The 21,775-nt window shown below is 38.0% G+C and overlaps 1 protein-coding gene, 1 long non-coding RNA gene and 1 pseudogene across 4 annotated transcripts in view; all 3 read right to left on the reverse strand.

Moving 5' to 3' along the window:
• LOC140698695 (uncharacterized) overlaps window positions 1-20,380 on the reverse strand; it is a 30,103-nt gene extending 9,723 nt beyond the window's left edge. Inside the window, exons 1-5 of one of the 3 annotated variants that reach the window (XR_012076533.1) lie at window positions 20,296-20,380; window positions 19,588-19,626; window positions 19,212-19,314; window positions 17,422-17,555; window positions 11,458-11,571 (exon numbers count right to left, since the gene is read on the reverse strand). This is a non-coding gene — a long non-coding RNA (uncharacterized lncRNA). Of the gene's footprint in view, window positions 1-11,457; window positions 11,572-17,421; window positions 17,556-19,211; window positions 19,315-19,364; window positions 19,504-19,587; window positions 19,627-20,295 lie in introns of those variants that run through there. The other 2 variants (XR_012076534.1, XR_012076535.1) reach the window with 2 other exon arrangements.
• Window positions 6,768-7,854, reverse strand: OR51G1 (olfactory receptor family 51 subfamily G member 1). Its single transcript, XM_006203419.3, has one exon. It carries the CDS (start codon window positions 7,790-7,792, stop codon window positions 6,827-6,829), a length of 966 nt encoding a protein of 321 aa, XP_006203481.1. The 5' UTR covers window positions 7,793-7,854; the 3' UTR covers window positions 6,768-6,826.
• On the reverse strand, window positions 16,447-17,387 carry LOC102545545 (olfactory receptor 51A4-like; annotated as a pseudogene).
• Window positions 20,381-21,775: the final 1,395 nt, after the last annotated feature.

Genomic DNA, 21,775 nt, shown 5'->3' on the forward strand with positions numbered 1-21,775 from the left:
AATCAGAAAGAGAGAACTTACGAGGATGAGTTGAAGGAGGGAACTTGGATATAAGCAAAAATCCAGAAGAGTGAAGCCAGGAGATATCTGCTTGGTTTCACCTTTAGTGTGTTGGCCAAAGAGATCTTAGTAAGATAATTATTCTAAGGGCTTCTTATTTAAAGGTCTTTAGAGTATTCCTCCTCAGTTCTGGTGAGAATCTCACTGTTCCTGACCAGCACCAAAAGTAGCTGTCCAGGATAGAGAAGGGTGGGAAATTTAACAAATGCCTTTCTGTCCCTAGTTGCTCTTCTTGGAGACCACTTCCTAGAGTGACTTGTACAAGTGCAATGCTTGCTTCTAATTCCATCAGTCATATGCTGTGGTCCTTCAGGGAAATGTCCTTTGATATCACAGTCGAGCTTTTCTCCAGAGGATCACATTTCTTCCTGCCCCTCTATCTCTCTGCTTCTTGGAAATAACTCCCGATTCTATAACCTTGTGTTTGATGCTAAAGGGCAGATACTGAACCTAGAGTAACTGAGCTCATCTCCTTCCTGCACCTCAGGTTCACTTGCCAAATTGGCCTGTCTCCCTGGGTCTCAGCAATATTCCCACTGTCACCATGCATGGGGCAAAACTAAAGCAGTGAGCAGATGTGAGGGAGCTATTCTTTCCTCTCTGGGCTAGTGCTAAAACCAGGCCTTGAAATCCCACGAAGTAAGCAAGATCTGACTCCAGCAGTCCCACCTTGAGCAGGGAACCCTCTACAGCCTTTCCTGTGCCTCAAAATCCCCTTATTTCTCTCCCTCTCCAAAGACAAGGCTGAGCCTTCGGGGACCTCTTCTTGGTTCCACAATTCAGCACTGAACACCTTCTCACTATGTTGACTCCTAATGTACCAAGACTAAACCCAGAGGTTCCAAACCTTAACAACAAAGGAGAAGGAAGGTTAAAACTAGAGCTCTGAGGGGAATGGAGAAACTAGAGGGTGGATTTTTAACTTCCTGATTTTTATAAAACTGCCTGAGGTCCCCATGGAGACCCAATCAACGATCTTTAATCAACTTCCTGCTAGGATTGGCTTCCTGTCCCTCATTCTCTCAGACCCTGGGGAGAAGGAAAAGAGAGAAGAGAGTGGTCTTGTGAGCTGCCTAGCTGGGAAACCCAGAGGATTTTATACACTGTAGCTACTTTTTAAGATCTGGTGAAAGTTTTGAACAACCCCTACAACTTCAGGGAAGTGCTGCAGGTGTTACTGATAGTGTTTTATTAATGATATATCCTTGTTACAGAAATGGCAGGCCAGCCAAGAAACAAATACCACTTGGAGGGTTGGAGTACTCAGGTTTATTATGCTGGTGGGCTCAGTGGGGCTCTCGCTCCGGAGCTCTGAGCGCCCCCGGGAAGTGTAAGTGAGGTTTTACAGGGTTGCTTACAAGCTCGGGGTCCATCAACCAACAGGGTGAATACAGCTAGGCAGTATAAAGCGGAAACAAAGGGTCGCCTGCAAACTCGGGGTCCATCAACCAGTAAGGTGAGTACAGCTAGGCAGTATCATAAAAGCGGAAGCAAAGGGTCGCTTGCAGTAACCCGAAACCAGTCCAAGGTAAGACTTAAAATTCATGAGTTAGCCCAGCCCAGACTTGGCCCACAACCTTTTCCTTCTCATCCTAACTGTATAGTTTAGGCACATCTGATGTGACAGCGTGCATGTTGAGTATACATAACCCTCTGTAACATTAAAAGGGGCTTTTTAATTAAATGTTTTTCCCATCACCAAAAGGGAGGAAAGAAGTTAGACCAAGTTCTTGGAAATATTGTGATAGTGTTTATGCTTATTCTTGGTGCCCCAGGGAACCCTGTATGCTCCTGACTCTTGCCTACACTCAGGGACTCCATCTCCTCTTCTTGCCTCTGACCCACTCAGAACGCAGCCCTTTGTTTCTAGACATCAGGAGCCAACTGGAGAAACCAGTCTATCTTTGTATTCTCGTGGGCAACATGAGCTTCTGCAAAGGGTGGTTAAATCTCCAGAGGGGTTTTATGTATTAGTGTAGGATTATGAAGGGTTAATCATCAATTTTTAGACTCTGAAATCTAATGGAGAAGACATTTCCTTAGATTTATATCTAAGAATTTCATTTTTTGAGGTGCTAGTATAAATGGTATTTTTAAAAATTTCAATTCCACTCATTCATTACTAATAAATTCAATTTAAAAAAAAAGTGTTTTTTTTACCAGTTTTCAGTCCGGGGACCTGGCCTGCATTCTATATATTCCTGAGTAATTCAATGCATTTCAAAGATGTGTTCTACTCAAGAATGGTGGGAATCACTCGAATGAGTGAACTGTGAACTAGACTGTGCTGGCTGTAGCATAAGTTCTCCACCTTTTGGTAGGAGCATGACCACTAATTCAGTTTTGTGAAGAACCACATTCATGCTGATGATTAAGTATATTTTAGACTGTTAAAGGAAACCATCTCTTCATGAAATATTTCTTCATATACTCAGTGTATACCAGATTCATGGTTCATTTTGTAAACAATGTGAAAGTCCCAAGGTAAATAGAGAGAGAGTAAATTAATACCAATAATATTGATGATAATCATTAGAACAAAATGATAGCAGTAATATGTATAAGTTAAAAGAAATTAATATTCATAATTACAGCATATAAAATATTATACAATAATACAGTAACACATCATATATTAATTGTATTACTATTGAATATTCATCATATGATATAATATGATATGATATATGATATGATATAGAGGCAAAACTATGGATCTTAAAAAGATCAGTGGTTTCTAGAGATTGGGTTTGGAGAGAGGGATGAATAGGTAGAGCACAGAGGATTTTTAGAATTATGAAAATAACCTTGTGTGATACAACAATAATGGATTACATGGCATTATACATTTGCTTAAAAGCGTAGAATGTACAACACCAAGAGTGATCCCTGTTGGGGAACATTTGGTGGGCTGGTGACACAGGTTGGTAAGAAAAATTTAGCAGAAAGGGAGAAGTTTAAGAACAAAGGAAAGGTTTAATAGTTAAGCTGCTACAGGCGACAGCAGGCCACACAGGCAAGAGGTGCCTGCGTGTCCACCCTTTGTGAACGTGCAGGGTCTTTTATTGAGGAAGGGGCTGTGAACACAATGGGATGGGGAATAGATTGGCTACAAGTGAGGTAAAGGGCTTTGGTATAAGGGAGGATAGTGGATTTACGACTCCAGTAAGATGGAGACATGGGCTGACACAATGAATGTAGTGGAATTTATGATTCCGATAAGGAGGAGATGTGGGCTGAGACAAGTCAGCCTGAGCTACGGTGAAGCTAGTCATTTCCCAGGGCTGTTACCCTGGGAAGGCCAATACCTGTTAGGATTTTATCTTCTGAAGAGGAGCAGGCCGACTTCTAAGGGCTGGAAGTTTATTGGGTGCAGGGCCTTGGCAGGCACCAATTGGCACTGCAATCCTTGAGATTATGATGTGTCAATGTAGGTTCATCAAATGTAACAAATAAATATACCACTCTGGGGGATGTTAATGGGTGAGGCTATACGTGTATGGAGCCAAAGAGTATTTGGGAATCTCTGTACCTTCCTCTCAGTTTTGCTGTGTGAGAATCTAAACATGCTCCAAAACAAAGCAAAAAAACCCAAAAAACAAAAAACAACCTTGGAAAAAAATAGCCATTTAAAACAAATTTGCATGCATTGTGATGAAGGTGTTAATGAATCAAGCTGTTCGGGGAATGAAAAAGAAATTGTCTGAACAGGACAAGCCTTACTGATCACTTCTCATAACAGTCAGGCAAACTCCCTAGTTTTAGACAAGAAGCACCTGCTTTTAACACATATTTTTGACAAAGAGACTGGATGGTGAGATAAGATGAAGATATTAAAGAATAGAGAAGTCAGAATGTAGAGTCAGAGAACATGAGGGGAAAAAAAGGTCTGGAAAGATGAGGGAGCGGCTTTGAAATAGACTATAAGATCCAAAGGATGACAGAGCTGGCTAAAGGACCAAAAATAAAGTCAACATTACCACTTCTTGGCAGTGGAACCCTTTTCTCATTGAAAATCACATAAAATGTAGATGCAGTAATCTAGGTGAAAAGAGCTTCAAAGCCTCATTAATCTCTGTCATACGCACCTTCCTATCCACAGTAGTTGTTAAAATCCCTTTTTATGGTCTTAGAACGTCCTGGAGAAGAATTTTAAAAAGAGACGGTCTAGAGAAACAGTTTCACTAAAGTTGAGATGGCTAAAAGGTAACGGACCCCCATTTTGAAAGTAAACAATGAGAAGGAGCAGGGAATGTAAAATAAATCGCTGAACACGTTCAGTGTGACTCTGTGATCAAAACCAGCGCAAACATTCCTTCCACTGAGACATTTAATTCAAGATGAGAACTAGAGAGGTATTTCATATGGAATAGTTACTCAGTAAATGTTTTCAGATTTGATTTTGTCAAGTCATAAAATGCAAAAAAAAATTGAAGAATTTTCACTTGATACTCTTGCACTCAGAATATCCAGTATTGAGGGAGAGAATCAGTGTACACAATACGTGGGGTAGTGCCCAGAGTCAGAGTGTATGTATTGTTAGCTGATTTGAAGGCCACTGGCTGACTGAACCTTGTATGAGGGAACATAGATTCAGTGTCCAAGAATAGAGTTTAACTCATTGGTTTCAATTTCAGTAGAAGGACTTCTCTATATTACATGAATGAGAGTAGGAAGAAATACGGCAAGTCTAACTCTATGGGAAAAGAAAGACTGTGTTACTTTTCCCTTTATAACGTTCAGATTCAATGAAAGGTTACACACAAATGGAGAAATACTGATTCTACAGGTAATCTGTCTGAGAAAGAGGTTACTCTGGAGGGGTTTGGGAAGTGTAAAAGATCAACCTGGGGAATTAATAGGCTCAATCAGTACATTAAAAATGCATTTTTTGGCAACAACAAATGTTGATGAGAATGCAGAGAAACTGGTCATCATACCTTGTTGGTGAGAATGTAAAATGGTACAGGTACTCTGGAAGAGTTTGGCAATTTTTTATAAAAGTGAACATGCTGTTACCGTACAACCTAGCACTCTTGGGCATTTACTTCAGAAAAATAGACTTATGTTCACACAAAAAACCCAAACACAATTGTTCATGTAATAGCTAAAAGCTGGAATTAACCAAGATGTCCTTCAACCAGTGAATGATTTAACAAACAGTGATGTATATATAACATGGAATACTACTCAGCAATAAAAATGGACAGACTATTGATAGAAGCAACAAGTTGAATGAAGCCAAAGGAATTATACTGAGTGATAAAATCCAATCCTAGAAGGTTTATACTATACAATTCTATTTATATAACACCATTTAAATGGTAAACTTTTAGAAATGGAAGACAGATTACTGGTGGCCAAGTCTTAGGTACTAAGGACAGTGAGAATGGAAGGGAGGTGGATGTGGTTATAAAAGGGCAAAAGGGGAAGATTTTTGTGTTGAAACCACTTAATATCTTAGAGAAGACACAAACCTACACAGGTGATAAAATTATTTGGAACTTAATATACACATGCATGTGCACAAACACACACACACAAGTGAGAACAAGCAAACGTGGGGAAGTATGAGTCGGATTAGTGAATGTACGAATGTCAGTATCCTGGTTGTGCAAAATATTACCACTGAAGGAAACTGGAAAAAATATACAAAGGATCTCTAAATTATATCTTATAACAGCATTTTAATCTATAATTATTTAATAGAAATTTAAATAAAATGTATATTTTCGTGAAGACTAAAGACAGAATCAGCCTTTTTGCTGTTATTTTTAAAAGTTAATTGTGTTTAATCCAGCATCTTTTCTACTATAGTTACAAAATCAATTAAATTATACACATTGATGAGAATGAAGGCAATTATGAGAAATATTTGCTTTCTCAGGAATTGTGTTCCCTCATCATGGAATAAGAGTGTACCTTTCATAGGAATTCTTCCTTTTCACTCAGGAGCTTATCTATGCTGCTTGCAAATAGCATCAAAGTGTTGTACCTTTTTGAGACAAAAACATCTTGCAAAGAACATAAAATGTGCATGTGTTTCTCTCGCTTTTTCCACTCAGTAATATACAAAATAACTAAAGAAAGAAATCAAGTCCCCCGACTAGTTACGAAGATGATGAGTGATTATCCTAAACCTCAGTTACCTCCTTTGAGGGTGAACTATGGTTACTGTTTTTTTGTTCTCACTGGATATGTACCCTCAGACTCCCAGGGTATCTTCTTTTCTTAACTTTGTAGGTATGTGTTTAGGAAGCAGTCTCACAAAAAGTTATTAACTGGGGTATAGGTATGTGTGCAAATCTGTTGCAAATGAATAAAAATAATTACAATAAAGTAACATAAAATAAGGTAATAAAATATAAATTCAAATGTATAAATCTCTGATCAAATTTCACTGCCTGGAGGAATGAAAGATGAAACTTGTGTACCCTTTTGGAGGTTTTTTCAAATAATAATAGTTAATATTGGTTGAGAATGGATATGTATCAGGCACTGTGTCAGAGACTTACATGTATTTTCTTATTTAATCTTCACAGTATCCCTACAAAGAAGGTATTATCATTATTTCCATATTCATTCTGCAAATGAGGAAAGTAAAGAACAGAGAGGTAGGTAATTTTTCCAAGGTCACCCATGTAGTATATTGCATAGTTAATCCACTTTTTGTTGATAATTGGGAGTTTGTTATTTTTCTGCATCATAGCTGAAACCAAAAATATCTGTGAGCTTTATGCCTCAAACTTCCTCCCTTCATCCCAACCTAATCCTGTCGAAAACACCTAGGCGATTTTATAAACTCAAACTTCTTAGAAATGCGTTGGCGGATTTGCTTGGTCTTGATGCTGTAGACAATGGGATTCATGAGAGGTGGGACCAGTAGATACACATAAGACATGAGGAGGTGTACAATGCGGGGTAGATGTTCACCAAAGCGGTGCACAAGGGACAAGCCAATCATGGGGATGTAGAAGAGCAGCACAGCACAGATATGGGAGACACAGGTGTTGAGGGCCCGGAGTCGCTCCTGGCGGGAGGCAATGCTGAGCACGGTGCGGAGGATCAGGGCATAGGAGAGGAAGATGAGCAGTGAATCCACACCTACGGTGCAGGCCACAACAAAAAGCCCGTAGATGTGATTGACAATGATGCTAGAGCAGGCCAGCTTCATGATCTCTAGGTGCAGACAGTAAGCATGGGCCAGCACATGGGAGCGGCAGTACTGGAAGCGCTTAAGGAGGAATGGCAGAGGGAAGATGAGCAGTGCACTTCTACACACCGAGCTCAGCCCCATCCTGACAATACGTGCAGGTGTCAAGACTGTGGAGTAACGCAGTGGGTTGCAGATGGCCACATAGCAGTCAATGGACATGGACAGTAGAACTGAAGACTCCACTAGGGACAAGGTATGGATGAAGAAGAGCTGAATGAAACAGGCAGGGATACCAATTTCTCTGGCATCAAACCAGAAGATGCCCATCACAGTGGGCAGTGTAGAAAGGCAAAGGCCCAGGTCCGTAAGGGCCAGCATGGCCAAGAAATAGTACATGGGTTCGTGGAGTGTGACATCAGTCCGGATGACGTGGAGGATGATAAGGTTTCCTACAATAACTATCAAATAGATGGAGCAGAAGGGAATAGATATCCAGACGTGGAGCTCTTCCAGACCTTGGAAGCCGGTCAGGAAGAAAGTGGCTTTTTGGAGGCTGTTATTATAAAGGATTGTCATGACTTTACAAACTTGAGTTCACCAACCTGCAGTATAGAATGGGATTCCTGGATAGTGACAGGGCTGAATTCTCACTTGCCTAATTAAGTGTCCTGGGATCAGTGAGTTAGGAAGGGTCTGCATATGAAATGGGAAATAAGTAGGGGAGCCTTTTCTGGAGGGTCTAGGAAGGGGATTTCTATGGCCACACTACCCAGAGCAATCTACAGATTTATTACAATCCCTATCAGAATACCCAGGACATTTTTTCACAGAAGTAGAACAAGTCATCCTAAAATTTACATGGAATCACAAAAGACCCAGAATTGCCAAAACAATACTGAAGAGAAAGAACAAAGCTGGAGGAAAAACCCTCCCAGGCTTCAGACAATTCTATAGAGCTACAGGCATCAAAACAGTGTGGTACCATAACCATAAACAGATATGGAGCAACAGAACAGAATAGAGAGCCCAGAAATAAACCCACACACCTATGGCCAATTAATCTTAAGACAAAAGAGGCAAGAATATACAATGGAGAAAAGAGAGTCTCTTTGGCAAGTGATGTTGAGAAAGCTGGGCAGCCACATGTAAATCACGGAAATTAGAACACACCTTCACACCGCACACAAAAATAAACTCAAAATGGCATAAAGATGTAAACATTAGACATGACACTATAAAACTCTTAGAAGAAAACATAGGCAAAACATTATCCAACATAAATCTTAGCAATGTTCTACCCAGGCAATAGAAATAAAAATGAGAATATAGGGGATTTGCATGGCTCACAGATGCCCTGTGTTTTAGTGTTATGGTGGTATGTCCATCGGTGTTGGACTCTCAGGAGTTTAAAGAGATCATCTCAGATGGCACGTTTTTCACATGAAAAAAGTCTCCAATACAATCACCAAAGCATTTAGAATTTATACCATAATATATGGGGAAATGGTACTACACACCACTTTGCATAACTGTTTACTAGAATCAGTTGCATATCATGAGCTTTTACATGTATTTGTAATTTGGATGGGGACTGCGTTTCATTCCACAGTACCTAGCCTGCAGGGGAATGCCAGAAAGCACTGAGGAAATGTTTGTTGAACTCCTTAAACTTGTAACTTGGGACCAGAATGATGGATTTCCTGAATCTACTAGAAAAGCCTTTGATGGCTGAGGGGGCAAATGGTGGTGCGCAAATTTAAAGTCTGAGAAATGTCTGAGAAGGCATGTCCTTCAGAAAACAAAGTATTCTAGGAAAGGGTGCTTTGGGCTTAGTTCTGAGAAATACCAGGAGAGAGGTGTGTTTCTGACATCAGGGCAGTTAAGCTGGGGTAGATGAAGAGATAGGGATGCGGAGGAAGGAGGCACCAGCCCTGAAACAGTAATAACAGAGAGGAACCTGAAATGGTCAGGAAAAGCCTCTAATCTGTACTTACATAGGAAAGTAAATCTTGAGGCTCTCAGAGAGAGCTATGCCTCTGCAGTTCAGGTCTGTCCTTGTAAAACCTGAAACCATGCTCTCCTTTACTTTTGCCCTCAGAATTTTTATTCAGTCACATTTATTGCAATCCACACTATAATGGGGTCTATGTATACTAATACAGTATGACTAGTATATTATTTGCTTAAAATAGCTAATACTTATTTAATATATTACGTTCCTGTCACCTTCCTAAGTGCCTAATGTTTATTATGCCGCTTAACTCTCACAACACTCGTATGAGATAGGCTCTGTTCTAAGGAGCACATTACAGGTGAGAAAACTGTGGCACAGAGAGGTGAAGTAACCTGGGTAAGGTTACAGAGCAAGTAAGGGTTTAGGATGCAATTCAAACTCTGACAGTACACTCCAGAGTCTACATTTACTGTTTCACATCGTATTTCCTTCTACGACTACACTACTGCTGCTACATAACACTTTAGCTCTTACAAAAGTCAGATAATTAAAAAAAAATAAACCAATGGAAAAAACAAAATAAAGCTGTACCTTGGTATAACTATGGACAGCCATTTCTAGTATATGCATAACAGATGAGAGAAAACATTTTCTGGGGACTGAGCTCAGCTGGGGCATGCTGAATGTAAGCTTAACAATGAGTTACTGCGGAGAGCATCTAGAGGGTATTATATGTAGTGATCTCTGTTTTCAGTGAAGGCTCGAGTTACAGGGTATCGCTCAAGAACATGGGGAAAATTGCTAGCAAGTGCAGTGTGGAAAGGAAAGACCAGGGCCCAGTTTATAACACTGGAAACTATTTTAAATGAGAGTAGGACATACAATAAGATCTAGAAAAGAGGTAGAGAATGGAGAATCAGAAAAACAGGATGAAAATAGTAGTGTATAATGTCACTAAAGTCAAGTCACTACTGTTGACCATGAAAAGGAGATGGATGTGCAGGATGTGGGTTTTTAAAAAGGTATTGCCCTTATGATGGTGAAATCATTGTTGATTTTTTAGAGAATATTTCAATATATTGGAGAAAGATTATAAGAGCTTAAACTATCAGTGGGTGAGGAGGAATAAGTAAAAAGGATATACTGGGGGGTTGGGTAGAGCACACACTTAGCAGCCACAAGGTCTTGGATTCAGTCCCCAGTACCCCCATGAAAAAAAGTCTAAAAAAATTAGTAAAGGAACACTATTTTTTCAAGTGTATATTGTTTTTCTTCTAAGAGAAAATCTACACGATGAGTGAAGACAGAATATTTTACGAAACAGAAGGAAGCTTGAGAGTATTGTTTCAAAAAGCTTCTTTTTTCTCAGTAAGGTAGAAGGCGTTGAAGTGTTTTGAGGATAAAGAAAGAAAAAAATGTCCATACCCAGCTTTTGCCATTCAAAGTTCAAGTCAAGTAATTAAAAAGATAATAATGCAATAATTAATATCATAATAAAATCTCTTGTTTCATGACCCCAAAGGAGAAACAGAAAAAGGATAGAAAAAGGCACAGCTAGGAAAGAGGAAGAATGAAGGAGAGAAGTGGAGACTTGGAGAGAAGATGGGCTGCGAAGGAAGAAGGAAAAATCATAGGATTTGAGGAGTGCCCTGTGGGTGGCATAGATAACAATGCAGTCTCGCTCTGAGAGTGAGAACAGTGATGGCGGGGGGGGGGGGGGGGGGGGAAGGCAACAGAATTGTAAAAAGGAATGATAATAAAGAAGAGACAAATTTCCATCTGTTAAGTGGAGATGCAAACAAGAGTTTAAATATATGTGTCGCTCTTCAGCCAGCAGGCTCACAGTGATTCTGGTTTCCATCCAGCTCACGCTGAGAGATTTCACAGAGTATGAGAAACAGAAGAAACATTTAAAGGTCATCTATTTCACTCCGTGATCTCCAGAGACTGTTCATTCTGCCTGCTTAGTGAAAATTTGCATTTGTAGTATCCCATCCCAGTTATTATCTCCTCTTCCAAATATATTCCATATTTTTGGTGGAGGTAAGAGGCAAGTGTACCATGTATGGTGAGGCAAAAAAAGATCAAAGCAAATATAACTAGACTCAGAGTGATGGCATTTCTGCATCACTGGAGTCTTGCGACCCTAGCGCAGATTTGGAACCTAATACGTTATGCTGAACAAGTGCGTTAACGAACGGATAAGAAAAGAGATGAGACGCAGTAGGAATTACACAGAATATTATTTAGTGCAGAGACTCTTCATCTTCTTCTCAAAGGTACTCACCTCCAGTTTAGTGAATCAGAGAAGTGTCAGCTGATTTCTCTTCTAGACTATACCACACACACTTGGTCTTCCCTTCAGCTCATTTATTGAGATAAAGGGATGTCAACCTATGGTCTGTGGCAGAAACAGAGAAGAGATGGGTTAGACAGAGATTTCAATGACACCGGACTCCTCATTTTTATTCTTCAGATAATTGCACAAATATGTTTACGCTTATTAGCAGCTGCGCTGGTGACAGTCTGCAAAATTACTCCTAAGGACAATTATGACCTTATATTAGTGTAAAGCTTGATCGTTACAAAGCATTGTCAAATCCGTTTTAATACTTAATTATTATAATACAGTTTTAAGGTAAGCAAGGTAGACATTACAATTTTAATTTAAAGATAAAGGTACTAATACTCCTAAGGAGATGAAGGGCGACAAGAATTGAATTGAATGATTAAGATGACTTTTACAAGGTCACACACAGTGACAAAGCTAGGACAAAACCGCAGGAGCCCTCTCCCCATTCCATCTGCTACTCAAAACTTCCTTGACTAGTTTGATGTGGGGATTCAGAAGTAGCTACGATTGAGAGCTCTGTGTATGGTTCTGGTTATAGGTGCCCCAGTTCTCTCTGTGTTCCTGGCAGTTCCTTGTGATTCTTCCTAAAATATGTATCTAATTACCAACAGCTAGAGATAAAAGTGCTTGGGGTGTGTACTTCCCGTCAGAACTCAGGACAGACGGTAACTCAGCTACAAGAATATTCCCTGCTTGACACACAGGGTCTTTTTGAAGAGCCCAGCAGCGTCTCCCTAGGGGCCTCAGCTGAGGCTGAAAATTCCCTGAAGAGTTCTCAAGGCTCTTGGCTAGAGCTGGAGGCTGTGAAAGGCTGAGAAACTCCAATCCCGTACATAGGCAAGGGGTATCTTCAAGATGTTAGGACATTTCTCATTTCTAGTTATGAATTCATTTTCCGAAATTGTGTAAGAAAGACCTAGCTCTGCGTGAAAAGCAGTGCTGCACAAGACAGTGTTTTGATTCAGATTCAGATAAAAGAAAAGCTGATTCCAATCTTATCTCTGATACTTTCTAGCCAGTAACCTAGGGACATATTACTTAATCTCTAGAGAGATAATTCTCTTATATATTAAAAAAGAAACCTCTTCCCTCCTTTTTTTCTACACAGACCCTGGTACTAGTAGGCATTCTCACATGTTTTAGAACCAACTGTTAATGTAATTTGGTTTGTATGTTAGGGAAAAAGGTCCTTCTCAGCCTTCAGTCTAAACTATAGGTTTCTTAATACCACTGGCCATGTTCTTTCAGATTGATTTAAATAGCTGGAGGAAAGACCTGAACAGAATAGCTGACACTTAATGGATTCACAGTAAGCATCATTAGTAAAATCATTGGTAGAGTGACTGTGATTCTAGTTTGCCAAAAATGGGCCTAATTTATAGTTATTATCTTGGTTTCCTAACCAGTTTGGATTTGCATTTCCCTGATGATTACTGATGTTGAGCATCTTTTCATGTACCTGTTGGCCATTTGCATATCTTCTTGGAAAAATGTTTATTCAGTTCCTCTGCTCAGTTTTAAACCAGGTTGATATTTTTTGTTGTTGTTGTTACGGAGTTGTATGAGTTCTTTATGTATTTTGGATATTAGTCACTTATCAGATACAGGGTTTGCAAATATTTTCTCCCATTACTTAGGCTGTCTTTTCATTTTGTTAATTGTTTATTTTGCTGTGCAGAAGCTTTTTAACTTGATGTAGTTTGACCTCTTGATTTTTGCTTTTTTCCCCAGTTAGAGGGATCTTCAGATCATGCTTTCCCATTGGCCCATGGAAAGACTTCTTGATGGAGTTCATCAAATCATCAGCAGGGACCACATCCCTTTAATGACCTCTGAGAATTTTATCTGCACCTTTCCTGATATTTTTCCTCTCTTCAGTCGTGGAATGTAGGATTTAGTACTCTGGATGCTACAAGAGAAATAAGTCTCTTTTGCAGGGTCCTGCACACCTGGGGAATATGGGAGTTTACTCAGCCACTCTCTCTCCCTCCATCCCCCATCCTCCTAGAAGGTCTCACTTGGCCCTTAACTTTGCTACCTTGGGGAGGAGTAATGAAGACAAAATCTAGCTTTTCCTCTTACACACTCCAGTACATCTAAAATTGTATTTTTATTCCAAAGGTATGCTGGAACTTTTCTGGGAATCTGGAATTCCACAAAGCTTCTTTCATTCGTGGGTGACTGCCCCAGTCAGTGTTTTCCAAGTACAAAAAGACCAAGACTGACAGGGTACTGAGCCGGTTCATAGGCTGTTGTGGAGATAATAGCCAGAATCAAGGTCTGTTTGCCTATTACCCAATGAATGTGTGGGTGTGACCCCTGCCAGGTTCCTTGAAATATGGTACTGGATCCCACAACTCCCACAGAGGCACTTTTGTTCATGGATGGATACTTTTTTGTTGTCATTGTTGGAAAGAGGATAAATGAGAGGCATCTTATTTTGCCACAATGCTGAAGTCACTCTGAAAATCAATTAATTATACAAGTTGTTTAGTTATTCCAATTCATGACTCAAAGTAAAGTTTTTGAACATGTATTCTGTTCAGATTTTATTCTGTAAAACACATAGTCTTATTGTGAATGCTACTTTGAATCCAGTTAAGAAGCTCAACATTTGAGATACATTTATTTTTTAAATGTAGATATGATATAAATACGTATTTTGTTACAGGACAACAATGTGGTAAAAACAATGTTCTTGTGAAATTAAGAAACTTTTATTCAGTCATGTTTTTGGAATGATTGTGGTGCAAACACAGTTCATGATTATATCCCAGCAATTCTTCTTCCAGTCTATTTTCTTTTTACATACACATTTTGAGGAACTGAATTAGGAAACTTTTGAGACAAAGCTGATATTCAATTTAAAAAAATAAAAACTTCAGCATTATAGTAAAAGAATGATCAGCGTTCTCTTTTACTGACCGATCACCTTCAATTAGATTTTAAAGAAAGGTGAGCCTCTGAAGGAATGTTTGGTAAACCAGCCCAATTTGGTGTAACAGATGTAAATACACACTTTTCAGATCCCATCTGAAGAAATTAGTGGTTATCTAGTTGCAAGGAGTGTGGCCAGCTGAAGAATGCTTCAGGGTCTACCTTAGATTTCCAGCCGCAGCCACAGTCTTTGGGTGACCCGATAATGAATGAGCAAATGGTGGTATATGTACTTGGCCCTTTCTGATCAGTGGGGGACTCCTCCATACATCAATCTCTGCTCTGGAGCTCCCATTAGGTCTAGCAGAGACTTCACTATATCTGCATCATGGTCTAGTAGCTCCCGCTACCCAATCCTAATTTTAACCCTTCTCCTTCACATAAACTCTGCGTACTAACTCTGTCTGAACATTTGCTTCCCAGAGAACACATCCTCTAAACTACTTTTACATATTTTGTTCAAAGGAACTTAGACATCTTTAACCAAAGCATTGATACACTGGAGTACCAAAACTTTAGCTTTGATTTCTTTTAGCCAACATAAATCACTTGCTAATTCAAAGCTTGCAAACAGAGCTTGTACATGGATACAGATTATTTAATTTATGATTACAAAAGGGAAAAGGCATTGGTGAGGGGTAAATTAGGAGTTTGAGATTAGCAGATACACACTACTATATATAAAATAGGTAAACAACAAGGTCCTACTGTATAGCACAGTGAACTGTTTTCAGTATCTTGTAATAAACTATATAATGAAAAAATATGAAAAAGAATATATATATGCATAACTGAATCACTACGCTGTACATCAGAAACTAATACAACACTGTAAATCAACTATACTTCAATTAAAGAAAATATTTGAGCCACTTGCTAGTAGCTGGTATAAAGCAGTGAATACGACAGTCACTAATTTCCTGGAGCTCAGATTCTGACACACAGTACTTGTAAAGATATTATAAAAAATAAGTATGTATACACAAATGATACCTACTATTCTAGGCACATCTAGGATACCTAAGATATAGATATATAACAAGACAATATATATGATATATGAGATGTCAATTAGACAGATTGATGTCTGATGTTCAGAAGTTAAAAATATCTATCTAGGCTGGAGATGGTCAGGGAAGTCTTTGTACTGACAAAGTGTGATCTTAGCTTAATAAAAGATTGAGGGAAATAGTAAGATCTTTGCAAAATTTTCTTTAAATCATAAAAAGATTCTCCTTCATACATGGTTAGAATTAGCTGATTCTAACAAGTGGAAGCAAGATATATATGGGAACGAGGTTTTCAGAACAATTGCCAGAGCTGAGCAGGCACAGATAAAAAAGAGAAATTTATGTCTATTATTATTGTTTTTCAAACTACTCTAAAATAAATAATGAATCTATGGTCATTGAAGCTTTTTTAAAAAAAATACCCTTGGTAATAATCTCATTGACTCATATGGCAACAGAATAATAGCATTTCTAGTTTGAATTTATATCCAAATATGTTGTTGATGTATAGATTTTTAAATCAGTGAATATGTATAGGAAGCTTTGGCATTCAGGAATTAGATCGCTACATCATCATGAAACTTCAGAAAAACAGAAGAAATATTTTAGTCTTTCTTTTAGTAGAATTTTATTAGCTAGGAAAGTGAAAGAAAGTACGGAAACTTTTTTTTTCACTTTTAATACGGACATTGACATCAGTAAGTTTTATATTATTTTACTGGTATCTGTTCTTAAAAGGAAGAAGTAGAGGCTTCCAGTCTTTGAAGCCTCGAATTTTTCAATGTCCAATCTGAAAATCAGGGAACTGAAGTAATTTTCCCAAGCTCTCAGAGATACTGAGGGTACTAAGCATACTTAGTATTAAAAGCTATTCACTCTGTGAGCTCTGTCTTCTACATTATGCTTTCCCTCAGTTAAACATTCAATGTTTATTTATTTATTGCTTATAAATATGTTCCTTTTCTCACTCCTTTAATCAACTTCTTTTTGGACAAAGTTTCCCCATAATCTTTTTTGGATTTGATGGGTCTTCACACAGTACACGATGGGATTCATCAGGGGTGGCACCAGTAGGAACACATCAGCCATGAGAATATGGATCATAGGAGACACACCCCTGGCAAAACGGTGGAGCATGGCTGCACTTAGCATGGGCACATAGAAGATGAGCACAGCACAGATATGAGAGATGCAGGTGTTGAGGGCCTTAAGCTGCTCTTTGGGGGTTGCAATGCCCAGTACTGTCTTTAAGATTATTATGTAGGAGAAAGTAATAAACAACAAATCCAGAATAGTAGAAAGGGCAGCAAAGAGTCCATAGACAATGTTAACTCTGTTGTCAGAGCAGGCCAGCTTCATGACATCCTGGTGGAGACAGCAGGAGTGTGAGAGCAGGTTTTGATGACAGTATGTCAGCCGTTGCAGCAGAAAGGGTAGTGGAAGAATCAAGATAATGTTTTTGGATGTCAGTAAGACCCCTGTTTTGATGACTCGGGAGCTGGTTAAGGTTGTGCTGTATCTCAGAGGGTTGTGGATGGCCACATATCGGTCAAATGCCATTACAGATAGCACAGAGGCTTTAGTAACTGTGAATAGATGGATAAAGAACTCCTGGGCAAAGCATGCAGCTGCATGAATTTCATGGACACCAAACAGGAATAGTCCCAGAATAGTGGGTAAGGAAGAGAGGGACAACCCTAGGTCAGAGATGGAGAGCATGGAAAGGAAATAGTACATGGGTTCATGGAGACTTGGCTCCATCTTGATAAAGAAGAGAATGGCAAGGTTACCCAGGAGAGAAAGAAGGTATACAGATGAGAAAGGAATAGATATCCAGATGTGATCCTTCTCCAGTCCAGGGATACCGATAAGGAGGAATCTAAGAACTTCAGTGTTCGTGTGGTTAAGAGGAGACATGACACATGGAAAAGATACTTAGCCAGGTGCTTACCTCAGTGGAGTTGGAAATTTCCTAAATAAAGTTATGGCAGAAGATGTCTCTTTTTGGCACAATGTAGATCATAGATACTAAGAAGACTATCAGAGACTTCTTAAAATGGTCTATATTTCTACTGTCAGTTCAGGCTGTAAGAAAAGTCAAACACAGAAATAATGAGAAGAATCTAATTTGCTTCTTCATCCAGGGTATTTGTTTCTATTTTGTTAAAGGGTTAATCGATTTGGACTTTGCACAATTAACAATTCCAGACAATCCTTTCACAACCTGCAGCTACCCATGGCTGAATTTCACAAAACCAGCTCTATGATTTTATGGTTCTCTTATCTCAGTTTTATAAAAGCAAAATCTTGAAGGGAAAAGCAAAGTTTACTATGAATGGGGAAGGATTCATAAACTATACCTATATTCAAATCTGTATATCTCAAGTAGGATTAACATTTGAAGTAATGGCAGAACTGAAGGTCTTAGAGTTAAAATCCTCTAGAAAATATGCAGTCTTACTCTCCTGTCTATACAGAACCACTTTAAATCATTGGTCACTATCAACTAACATATCCTAGCTTATTCACAGTGTTGGTGTATTAACTGCTACCTGAAGTTTTGCCTTCATGCTTGAATACTCATATTGTTTTTCTTCCTTGAATTAAGTTGATAAATGTTTTTAAAAGTTTTCATCTTTTTTTTTCTTTGCAGGTGCAGAATCTAGTCCCATTTACACAAAATAGTTTCTTTAATGATTTCTATTATTATTACATAATTGATATCTGTCTTCTCCCACTGCTAGAATATAAGGGTAGGGAATCTGGGTCATACTGTTCACTACTGCAATTCCAGAGCTTAGCATAGTAAGTGGAAAATAAGTAGCTTCATAATTGTTTATTTAATTGAATGTAATTTCCTGAAGTTGAAGACAAGTAATGATTTCTTCCATTATTAGCTATACCTTTTTAGACTGAACATCATCTATTCTATCAAATAACATTTCTGTGAATTTTGATTGTTTGTGGTTTTTGTTTTTGTTTTGTTTTTTTTAGATTCCTCATTTGGTGCTCCTCAAACAACACAAAACACTGGTTCTTCTTATTATATGAAAACACAGTTCCTTGGAAGTTTGTCCACAGAGTGTCTACCTTTTCCAAAGTCATTATCTTTACAGTTTTCATTTCCATTTTGTTAATGATCTAGGAATTATTGACTCTCTACTTTAATTATCCACTTAATCTCCTTCATTTTTAATTACCTGTCAGGGTTGACTCTTAGATTTTTCTAAGAATATTGAGAGTATGGAAGAACATTAGCTTTTAAGAAAATATAATCTCTTAATGTTTCTGTACTATGCCGACTGCTCCTTTGCTGTATTTTGCTCTTCTTCCCAACCTCTAAATGGATGAACACCCAGGAGTACTGTTCAAGGACCTGGTTTCCTTGGGGATCTGTAGCTTAAAGATAAGTGTTTGGAACTTAAGAGAAAGGCCAAGGGTGCGGATAAGTCCATGATATCCATCATATTATGAGTTTACCCATCTTCTGAAACTCCTTATCTGAGCCATAGAACTTGCTTTTCTGACTGTGCTAGATAAGGCTAAAATTATCTGTGGCCATTTGTGTTGTGGCCTTTTACTCAGCATTGCTTGATGACTGCATTGTTTTTCAGAGGTAGTCACTACTGAGATTTAATTTTAACTTATAGGATAAGCACACATAAATTTAATTATTTTATTATATATTTATCCTTATTTTATAATTTATATAGTAATATGACATCCTGCTAAATGACTTACATAGATTTTCTCATTTCTGTTCTCATGTGATTATCTTTTTCCCTTTATAGGGAAGACAATAGTTCTTAGAGGTATAATAATTTGTCCAAGGTCATGCATCTACCTGCCAGGAGACGTAAAGAAAATGAATCATGTGATGTTTGAGACACATACCTTGTCACATGTATCATTCAGACTGGGGATTTCTAAAACATCTCTGGACACATACCCCCACCAACGTGTACATTCTATCTCTTCTTGGTAGTTCTATAAGATTCTCAGGCTCCGTGGGCATCTCTTGATTTGTTTTTGTTTTAAATCTCTTCAGGATCCAATGAGATAGAAAACAGAATGCAAATTATATTAAATATTCTGAAAGAGTAGAATTATATCTTACCTCCTTTGTGACTCTTTTCCACCAAGATGACAGTTCACCCTAAAGTAAGAAAGAGATTAGAAGCTGGGAAGTATCCTTTAGACTCCACTTTTCTGCTTTGTAGGCACTGTCTTATAAAGCCTAGAGAACCCGTGGGGTTGACGACAAGCAAGAGGTGCCTGATGAATAACACCATACTTCATGGAAATCTTCTAAAGGGTTGTCTCAAGGGTCAGTGATCTAAGACTGAGCTCATAATGCAGGCTCAGATTGAGGAAACTGAGCATGATAAAATCTTGGAGGCCATATTAAAATTCAACAGCCATTCATCAAATCTTTCCCTTGGCTCATTTGCCAACATATCTTGGGACAAATCAGCTAGGTATTTAGAATCTCAAGTTCTGAAAGAGATCAGGCTACCAATATTGTATATTAATTTTCTTCTGACATGAAATTATATTTCTCTATCATATGTTTATTGGTCATTTTTATTTCTTATTTTTGAAGCATCTACTGAAGCCATTTGCCCATTTTCCATTGGATTGTTTGTCTTTCCATAATTGATTTACAGAAGTGTTTTAATAAATATAGGCTCAGCCACTTGTTGGTGATGTATAGCATTTATGTTCTCCCACTTTACTGCTTGTCTCTTTAGTCTCTTACTCAATCCTGTTTATTCAATTGATGCAGTCAGCCATGTTAGGCTATGTAGATTTACACTATACTTACTTGTAGGCAGGGATTCTCTTTGGAATAAATAGGAGCAAACCATAGGTCAGCAATCACATGTGACCAACCAATCTTTGCAGTGTAAATCATATTTAATTTCTCAAACATAATAACCTATGATATAATTAGAAATTCAGAAATTAGAGAGAAACAAATTCACTGTGGCTTTCACTTTTTGTCTAGGATCTTTGCAAGTCTTTCAACCTTCACAATACACAATCACACACAAATTCTCTACATTTGGCAATAAAGAAGTGGTTTAGTGAAGTGTCTTTTAAACTTCAATGTGAAGATGAATCACTTGAAAATTTTGTTAAAATGAACATTTTCATTCAAGATACTTCAGTGGATCATAAATTACTATATGTTTAACAAGCTCCCAGGTGATGCCTATGTTGGTGGTCCAAAGACCACCCTTTGAAACATGCTACTTTTGTCTCCTACTACATGGTTTTGGTAGATGGAAGCAAATCTGTCAGTCATGTTGGATTTGCTTGGGAGTGATTTGTTTCATCAAGGAAAAAGGAAAAACTTAAAGATAATAGTCAAGTAAATGTAACTGATAAAAATTGTCTCTCTTCAATTAGAGTGACTAACGAGCATGTATGTTGTGTTAAAATCAGTGTAGTTTGTCTTATATTTTAAAATTTATTATTATTTTCCTTTTGAATTATTTGTTCGTTTTTTATCTGGGATTCTCTGCAGGAATTCTTGTATATCAGCTGTATGTCCCATTCTGGTTATTTTCTCACTTATTTTAGTGTTCTAAGGCCTGAATCAAAACTGAATATAGATAATAATATAGGGAATCTTGGTCTTTTCTTGAATTTTAAAGGGCTATCTTAATATTTTGTCACTGACTTTTAGGTTTATTCTTTGCTTTGAGGGAGGAGTTTAATTTTCACTATTTAACATGAAATCAGTTCTTTCATACTCCTTGCGTTCTAAGAATCTTTTAAAATTATGCATGGCTATCATATTTTATTGAACTTTTTTTTAACTTCTATTGAAATGATATCTTTTTAGTTTATTCTAATTGTAAATGATTTAAATGTGTATTTTTAAAAATTCTGATATAGTTGAAGAATGGCAATGATCTTACAAAAATCAAAAGAAGAAAATGTTCAGGCCTATCTACTTCAGAAACACACGGGGAACACTCATGCACAGACACACACATGCACAGATATAATATACATGTTTAATATGTGGTATGTGGTATGTATGGGATTTCGAATTACTGAGAAATGATGATACATTCAATTATTGTTTTGTGCTGACCTCTTACTATCAATAACCAATGTTCGTGGCTAGACTGGTCCTTGCAGTTATTATGATTTCAGGATGCCCTCAGCAATAACCATGAGGAAACTTTGGGAAAAAAAGAGTTTTATTACTTATAAGTCTTAGAAATTACATGGCATACCTGGGGCCACACAGTGAGGACACTGGGGGAGAGAGAGAGAGAGAAACAGACCTG

This window comes from Vicugna pacos, chromosome 10 (genome assembly GCF_048564905.1).
Source record: "Vicugna pacos chromosome 10, VicPac4, whole genome shotgun sequence".
NCBI lineage: Eukaryota > Metazoa > Chordata > Mammalia > Artiodactyla > Camelidae > Vicugna > Vicugna pacos.

Coding starts and splice junctions, on each gene's coding strand:
- OR51G1 (XM_006203419.3), bottom strand. CDS start 7,792: ATGACAATCCTTTATAATAACAGCCTCCAAAAAGCCACTTTCTTCCTG.